This window comes from Limulus polyphemus, unplaced genomic scaffold (genome assembly GCF_000517525.1).
Source record: "Limulus polyphemus unplaced genomic scaffold, Limulus_polyphemus-2.1.2 Scaffold1222, whole genome shotgun sequence".
Taxonomy (NCBI): domain Eukaryota; kingdom Metazoa; phylum Arthropoda; class Merostomata; order Xiphosura; family Limulidae; genus Limulus; species Limulus polyphemus.
In genome coordinates, this window is record NW_013666832.1 from 65,864 (window position 1) to 75,262 (window position 9,399).

Here is a 9,399-nt window from a genome sequence, read left to right on the forward strand (position 1 = left end):
GTTTATGTAGAAGGGTAAACCAGAGAGCCATTATTTAACGTGTGTTTATGTAGAAGGGTAAACCAGAGAGCCATTATTTAACATGTGTGTATGTAGAAGGGTAAACCAGAGAGCCATTATTTAACGTGTGTGTATGTAGAAGGGTAAACCAGATAGCCATTATTTAACTTGTGTTTATGTAGAAGGGTAATTTCTTCGTGTAAAATAAAATAATTAGAACAAAGATTAAAAATTCTGGTCAACAATGATATAACCAGATTACATTTGAAGAAGTTGGGGATAAAACTATTGAAATTGGTGTCGATGGCCAGCCACTCATCCATTCGTTCACATTCTGAAACCACAGGTCACAATATTTCATTTAACGATTTCCCTAATATTACCACGGGATCTTCAGACCTTGACCTCTACATTAAAGAAAGTCTACTCATAGCTAAAGACCGCTCGACCCATAAGTTATTTCGAAACTTGTAAATAAACTGTTTTATCGACCGTCTTCATCTTCATTATTAAATATCGGAGTTCGTTTACAAAATGCTTTTATTATATATATCATTCAATTTGTCAATGTGTGATGAAACCATAGTTCAGAATACCTACTCGTTAATTTTCGTCAGGTTTAATTACGTGTCAATTTCAATTTAAAGCGCGTGTTTAGTGGTACGTTAAGCCTAAAGCAGTGTTTAGATGTTAGTCTCAATCTTTTGAATAAACCATATAATAAAAATAATGTGAGAGATCAGTATAGTACGTCATTCCGCTGTTTAGTAGAAATCGTTTTATTAGAGTGCACTCGACTATTGTTTTCCATTCAGATTCAATACTGTTTTAAACGCATCACGAAAACCTAGATTAGTACACACTAATTGTTTGGGAATTTTGGGGCTAAAATGTACAAGATCCGTCTTTAACACCTGACTTCTAGACTAGAGAGAAGTCACCCACAGCCAACTCTTGGAATACTCTTCTCTGAACAAATAGTGGATGGAGATTGACCATAATTATTGTAGCACATCCGTGGCCCAAAGTGCGGAGTGTGTTTTTGCGACAGTGGGGCGTTAATCGTCAGTATTCGGATTCACAATCCGGGCTCGCTAACCACAAGCTACTCCTGATCACCTACAGGTTTAATGTTTAAACAGTTATATCTAAGAACGCGTTTTATCAACGTTAAAACCACGCACCTCAAGGTAATCCGAACTTTCTCAGGTCAAATCGTGTCATTCTAGATTTTATGTAAAACTTAGATTCACCAAAACAGGAGTAAAGAGCGTGTTGTTTTCAAGTTAGATCTGAAACATATATCATTAGAAGCGAATATTAGTAATCTGTTAATAGATTCGTTAATCCTGTCGTCAGAGTCGAGACTGTACGTTTGTAGGTCGTACACCACCTTGTGGTGGTATCCTTCCCGAAGTATTGTTTTATCGAAATAATGAAAAGGTGAATATTTAGAATTAAGAAGCGTCGACCAAGGTTTGTTATTGTATTCGGGAAGTTGTTGTATGAACACATTAATGTTACTTTTCTAACGGATAACCTCCAAAATAAAAACAATGGTTGGAAAAAAACTATCGAGTGGAAAAAAATATTACCACGAGTGATAGTGTAGTTTTCCTGTTCAACTTTGTGTTTTGAAGCTATTCAAAAAGTTGGTATTAAAAAAAAACCAAGTTCTGACTTTTTTTAATTATTTGGTAAAAATAAAACGTAGCTTCTTGAAAGTCACTATGCATTCCAAAAACAACGAAATTCTTATTAAAGATTTTTCATTAATATTTAAAACTTATTCAAACTAGTGTTAGCATGCTCGGACTGTGAATCCAAAGTTTTCATAGTTCTCGGTTTGTTGCTGCACAAACGCACCCCCACACTTTAAGGCCGTAGGTGTGTTATAAGAATGATGGTCAAATCCCACTGTTTGATCAGACGAGTGTAGTCGAAGAGTTAGTTATGGGCGCTGTTATCTAGCTGCCGTGTCCCTAGTTTGTTAGTACAGAATTAGGAATGGTTGTGATATTATTGAGTACAGAGATTTCCTGCAGAGAAATATCTAGGGTTCACGAGGCCAGAATAATATTACGTCATGGAGTTTGTGTGTTTGTATCTTCCTGAACTTTGCCTCAGTTCGTCAACATGAAAGAAACGGCGCGCAAGATGTACAAAACAATCTTTAATAACAAAGTATAATCAGAGTACAAACACAAAACGAGTGTTTGTGGAACTGGCAAGGGAATGAATTTGCATAGATACCTTTATTGGTTCCCTCTCACCAGTTCGGTGTGAGCCCCCCCCCCCCTCCCTCTCCTCCCTCTAACTTAAAGTATAAGCTACAGTTTCAACAGAACAGCAAAAATATTATCAAAATCTGCTTGTCAAGAGAGAACCTGGCCATAAATACGATACATTCACAAAGTCTTGTTGCTCACAGTAAGCCCCTCGTACACGTGACCTGGAACCATACTGCTTGAGCTTAGAAACGAAGGTCCCCCATGCCACACTACATTACTCGCAGACAAGACAAACAGCCGTCTATTTCGGGACATCACGAATAAAATCGCGTTATCTTTCCTGCAAGAAGACACGCTTAGTGACCAATTAGTCATTAGTGGATCCTTGTGCAAACTTAGAGTACAGAGAAGTTTAGTTATTTATTTGAACGACTCTTTGCGTTCCAACTGAACTAAAAGAAAACGGAAATTTCGAAGATCTTACTTACTAACTAAAAGTGAGGTATACACATGGTATTGTGTTGTAGCAAGGCTATGCGCGTATAGTCCCTTGTGTTGAATTGCCCAACAATTCTGAAACCCTAACACTTTTACTGTGTTTTTTATAATGGCGGTGAAAAAGGCGAATCTTTTGCCTTTTAAAGATGTAATTCGTATTATTTTATAGTTTAATATCGCACTTGAACAGTCGCGTATCCTGTATTCTAAGTCGCTAATAATTAAAAACATAATTTTATACTGATGCTGAGTGTGTTGATTGGTGTATACAAATGTGGGAGTTATGAAATAGGCTTAGAGGCGATCAAACGATAGATAAACAGGTAATTTTTAATTACTTCATTAAAACATCTTAAGTTTCTGTGATTTGTTTAATTTGTCTTAACAGTTTAAAATATTGAAACGTTCGTTTACTAATTATCTTTGTCAATAACAAAGTCCACATATTGAGATTCCTAAAAATGTTTTCTTTTTATGGATAGTGGTGTACGGCTCGTGGTTTGACCATGTTCTTACTTACTGGAAATTTCACCTGGATCATCCTGACAAAGTTCTCTTTATTTCCTATGAGGAACTGAAAATTGTGAGTTTACTTGTCTTTTATACACTATAAAGATTTAGAAAATAAACTACTTACGAACTCAAACAAAGTTATTTGAAAGTATCAACTATTCATCTACCAGAGGTTTTTTTTTTCAGAAGTTTCTCGGGGGGGGGGGGGTATTTGGCAACTCATGTCACGTGATCTGGTCGTATTACCCAAAATGTTTGTTACATTTATGTATAAAATGGTTCAAATCTTAAGGGTACATAGGATTCTCACACCAAAATTATCATGTAGAAATAAAATCCTCAAATTTTAAAAAAAAATCTGGGGTTAGGCTCCCCCTGCTGTACAGAAAGAAAAACTTAATAACTTAAACCAAAAACATGATAATTTCGTTATGTTAACTTCATAGGAATTCTAATAAAGTAGAATAACAATAATATTATAATTTACTTTACGAAATTGGTGAAATCTTAATATAGACAATATATTGTTTACTAATACAATCAAGATAACAAAGTATTAGAAAAACTGTGCATAAACAGAATAAGTAACTGAATTATAACTTGAAACAACATTCTGTACAAGGTGTTCGTAAACCTTGTATCTAGACAGTCACGCGTTAAAATGATGCTAGGCGACTGTTCTGTACTGTGTACCTAGAACAGTCACGTGTTAGAAAAAGTACAGAACGGTCGCCTAGCATCATTCTAACACGTGACTGTTCTAGGTACGGAGTACAGAACAGTCGCCTAGCATCATTTTAACACGTGACTGTTCTAGGTACAGAGTACAGAACAGTCGCCTAGCATCAGTGACTGTTCTAGGTACGCGTTAAAATGATGCCAGGCGACTGTTCTGTACTTTGTACCTAGAACAGTCACGCGTTAAAATGATGCCAGGCGACTGTTCTGTTCTGTGTATCAAGAACAACAACACGTTACACTGGTGACAAAGGGAGGTGGGGTTAAAGCTGTAGACAGTTGGTACACATGCTCTGCTAAAGTAAACTCCATGACTCAATACTACTGTGAAATGTAAAGGGGTATAATCCCCAGTTAATGTAAAAGAGAAAGGGTAAGACATCCTCCCTTCTCCTCTGTGAATTACATCTGTGTAATCTGTTGATACCTCTGACAAGCTGTTGTTAAGAGAGCTAATCAGAGCTGTATTTTTATTAATCTGTTCTTATTAACTGCCCGGTTAATTTCTAACGAATGTGTTAACTTCGACGAAACCCGTACCATCATCACAATTAAAATGTTTTACTTGATTCCAAATTGGCGGGCTACAGATTGTGTGTCACTGTTTGCTTCTAAGATGTTGATTATTGTGCTGTCTATTCCTGTCATTGTGTCTTTTAGCGAGGCAATCGCATAAAAGAAATGTTATCTTGAACTAGTAAAATAGTGTCTACAAATAGTTTAAACTTTAGCAGACAAGGCTGTGTTTGTGGGTGCCAATTTCGAAGCTGGACGGTTAGTGTCGTACTTCTAAGAATCCGGAGTAAAATCACAGTACTATAAAACTATAAAGCTTTCTGTATCAACACTTGATTTATGATTAAACCCATATATTTTGTATGTGTAAATAAAATAAATGAATTGGGATATTATTTTAGGATGTATTCACAGACCCGTTAATCCTAATATTTCAGGATCTGGAAAAGATGGTTGAGAGGATCGCTAACTTTTTGGACCACCCTCTCCCTGCGGAAACCATCAAAACGATCGCTAGCCACTGTTCCTTCGACCAGATGAAGAACAACAACATGGTCAACAGGGAACAGCTTCCAGTCACAGATTTCTTTGACATGTCTCAGTCCAAGTTCATGCGGAAAGGTGAGAACAACTAACCTACTCAAACGTTATTAATGGCAAGTTCGATTTACTTTTACTTTCACTCTTTGTTAATTGTCAGGAAAGTGAAATGACAAGCTCTAGTCACGTAATGGGAGCTTATGAAATGATGTGACCCATACAAACAATGAGGACTTGGCTATACAGGAAATGTAGCGATCCACGCGTAAACAGAGCTTTGGCTGACATTTGGCAAATGACGTGATCAACGAAAGAAAGTAGTTTCGTCAGGGATACTCAGAACATAGCGTAACTGGCAAATGAGCTCACGATAAAATTGGCCGAATTGTCACAAGGCCATAAGTAACGAAGCTGTGGTGGAATTCATGATTGCAACACATACTTTCTCCGCTAACACCATTTCTCGATCTTCAGGATTTCCACTCTTTGCCCATCTAAGCATTGAAAACGCTTGCTCCAGTCTTTATATACCCCACTCAAATGCCCTAAGCAAATTCTAATTTGCAAATTTCCCCACCAACTTTTGTGCGACGTCTATCCTGGTACTGTAGATAAGCACCTCATTCAGATAATGTAATCACTTTCTCTAGACAAAGCGTTTGGCACGGGTTCTATAAACAGAAGTGTTGTGATTATTCACATCATTTACGTTGCGACTTTGAACGTAGTTGGCGTGACTACGGTTATATTTTCGCTTATATTTATAAATTAATTGATTAAAAAAACAGACGACAGTTATAAATTCCCGAATTAATGTTTCTACTACGGAGGCCTCTTCTCTTCTGCTATCTGGTGTTTGTCAACAGCCAGGGGAGTGGTCACTCTCAGTCGAGGCCGCCCGTGATATGATCCGTTGCGAGAGGTTCTGAGGCGGCTTTTGGAAATGACTAGAATAACCGGAGAGAATTTACACTCGCTGTTTTCAGCTCTTTCTTTTACTAGGTCGGCCTCAACAGAGGATCCTCCTCTTTATCAGCCACCTCCAGCCCCTTTTCTTCAGTTGGTTACTTGGGTTTTGGGGTTCTCTCCTATTGCATTTGACTCACCTCCTTCCTTGTTGGCGGAAAGGATGGCTAATGACTACTTTGTTTTTCCGCCTCCTCCAGATATTGCTGTTCATGCTGGGAGATTTGCTGCTTAGTTACGGGACAGGATAGCAATGCCTTGTTCCCCCCCCCCCACGTTTATCCGAACATGTTTAGCTTTTCAACGTCAGGAGGAGGTATCTTTAGATTCTCAATGGAACCCCTTTTGGACCTGTTGGGTTCTAGATTGGAAGCTATGATCACCTTGAGTAGATCACAGTTTTCTCAGATTTGTCTTACTCTCACTACTGTCCTGAGGTATTTCTCTTCGATCCAACTTTTGTTGGAAGTCTTTCAATGTTCCTATCAGCAATTTGAGGACGAGTTGGGGACTTTGCTGACGTCTACTTCAGTCAGATTGTCTTCGTGATTTCTTTCTTCTGGTTTGTTGGTATTTACTGGGTAGAGACGCCTTGTTAGAAATGGTTGTTTGCCATCTTCTGTCCTCAGGAAGTTACGGGAAGCTTCTTTTCTCTGTCCCACCTGGTTTGCCGGAGTTCCAGAGACATTGGAATCGCGAATTGATTCAACTTGTTTACATTCTTCTTTATCATCGTTAGCTTCTCGCCTTTCTGGTGTTAATATAAGAGTGTCGGCTTTTAGTGTTTCCCGACCTCCTCCTCCGGTTCCCATAATAGAGTGCGTCCATGTTGTCGAGGGTGTTCAACTCAGATAGACTGTAGACAACGGCGTCGGTGACTATCCCGTGAGCGGGGGAGCAGTGGGAGCACGATTACATCACATTCTGGTCATCTGAAGCTCTTTTACCAGGGATCCATGGGTACTTCCTGTTCTGGCTTCAGGGTTGGTCATTCAGTTTACATCATCTCCACCATTATGTGCTCAACCTGTTGCCTTTTCACCTCTAACAGATCCACGACGAGTGGAGCTTCGTTCTCTGGCCATAATAGAGTTGTTAGTTAGTCAAAAGGGCAATGGAGAGGGTCGATCCCGTTCTTCTGTGATTTTATTCCCGATTATTTGTTGTACCCAAGAAGACAGGAGATTGGTGCCCAATCATTGATCTGTCTCGACTCAACCAATATTTAGATCCTCCTCACTTTACTAAGAAATCTTTCCTCAACCTACGATGGCACTTTGTCCCAGAGCTCTGGATGACCAAGTTCGATGTTACCGACACTTATCTCCATATTCCTATAGCGGTATCCTCCCGAAGTTTCTCAGATTTGTGCACAAGGGTCAGGTCTTGCAATTCAGCGCTCTACCTTTTGGTCTTGCATCAGCACCTTATGCCTTCTGCAGAGATGTACGAGCTTTTTCTCGTCATCTGCATTCTTTTGGTCTATGCACACATCATTATATGGACGACTGGCTTCTTCTGGCACTATCCCGTCGATTAGCAAAAAAACATTCTCAGGTTCTCCTTTCAGAAGCCACAAAATTAGGCTTTCTTATCAGACTGGAGAAACCTTTTCTGTCACAGATGCAATATCTCGTCCATCTGGGTGTGTTTTTCAATACTCAAGTCGAGCTCAACCAACCCCCATCAGGTTACAAGCCATAAAAAGAGCCATCAGGCTTTTACCTATGTCTCCTTTTCCTACTGTGTGGATGGTTCTCTCTCTTTTGGGGACATGGGTATCCCTTGAACCTCTCATTCCTTTGGGACGAGCACATATGAGATCTCTTCAGTGGTCACTATGTGACCAATGGATCGTGCGTTCTGACCCTTTGAATCATCCTGTCTCATTACCCAGGATTAACATCACGCCACGTCCTTCTCGAACCTTCATGAGTTATCGGGAGACTACTAGATTGGGGGTAGTCTGGTATATATAAGACGCTCACAACGTGACGGAAGAAGGTAATGAGTAACTGAATGTATGCGGACAGAATATTGTTGGCCACGTGAGACGTGAGTTATAGTGTTGTTATAGAGTGACTGTTGAAATTAAGTGTATCGTAAAGTTGTATTCGGAAAGAATAAACCAGTTTTATTTAAGAAAGGAATTGTGTCGCTAAAGTTTCGTCGTAACGAATTTACGGAAAATCAACGAACGAACGGAGACGTAACAAATTGGTGTCAGAGAGTGGGACAAAAAAAATGGAAATGAGAGGCGGAAAATCAAACTACAGCTTAGCAGATTTGATGGCAGCAATACAAGAACAGCAAAAGAAACAAGAAGAACGAGAAAATAAACAAGAAGAGAGATTACAGCAGTGGTTGGAGGAAAAAGAAAAGAAACCAGAAAAACGAGAAAATAAACAAGAAGAGAGATTACAGCAGTTGTTGGAGGAAAAAGAAAAGAAACAAGAAGAACGAGAAAAGAAACAAGAAGAGAGAGATTACAACAGTTGTTGGAAGAAAAAGAAATGAAACAATAAGAGAGACAACAGCAGTTGCAAGAAAACCTGCAACAATGGCAGCTCGAACAGCAAAATAAACAAGAGAAATTACAACAGTTCTTGGAGGAAAAAGAAAAGAAACAAGAAGAGAGATTACAACAGTGACAACTGGAACAAGAAAGGAAACATGAAGAAAGCCAGCAGCAACTACAGGAAAGTCAACTACAGTGGCAATAAGTAAATTTAAAAGCGAATTAGATACATTAAAGGATGATTTATTAAGGATACATTACCCGTCGACTTAATCAGCCCAGACAATGGCAAGCCCCTTCCAGATCCCGCAGCTAAACCCTAATGCAGACATCTTCAGCCCTATTGGAAGTCACATCCCAGATATGAATGTCAGTAATAGGAGTGATTCAGTAAGAAGGAAGCCACAAGAATACGATGAGAAAGCACCGTGGGAACCACATAGAGCACAATTTGAGCTACTGGCAGAGATGAATGGATGGACAGAGGAGCAGAAAGCAGTATATCTGGCAACGACCTTGAAAGCACAACCACTGGAAATACTTGGACAGTTGTCGGCAGACGACAGGCACAACTATAGAGCACTGGTAGCAGCTCTAGAACTCAGGTACGGAACCCAAAATCAGTCAGAAGTCTACAGGGCTAGGTTTAGGACGACAGTCTGTGCTAAAGGGGAGAGCCTGCAAGAACTGGCTCAGGACTTGGAAAGCATAGCACACAAGGCCTACCCAACTGCACCACCCGATATTCTCAAGTTGTTGCTGAGGGATCAGTTCGTAGATGCCTTGGACAGTCCACAACTTAAGATACAAGTGAAGCAAGCACACCCATCTACCATGCAGGATGCAGTGGCCAGAGCTCTCGAATTTGAATCCTACGTT

At 39.5% G+C, this 9,399-nt stretch overlaps 1 protein-coding gene across 5 annotated transcripts in view; it reads left to right on the forward strand.

The window, feature by feature from the left end:
* LOC106462673 (sulfotransferase family cytosolic 1B member 1-like) overlaps positions 1-9,399 on the forward strand; it is a 40,748-nt gene that overhangs the window by 27,712 nt on the left and 3,637 nt on the right. For all 5 annotated transcript variants that reach the window (XM_022389994.1, XM_022389996.1, XM_022389995.1 and 2 more), the window contains exons 5-6: positions 3,212-3,312; positions 4,934-5,117. In XM_022389994.1, coding sequence (XP_022245702.1) covers positions 3,212-3,312; positions 4,934-5,117 — 285 coding nt within the window. The remainder of the gene's footprint in view (positions 1-3,211; positions 3,313-4,933; positions 5,118-9,399) is intronic.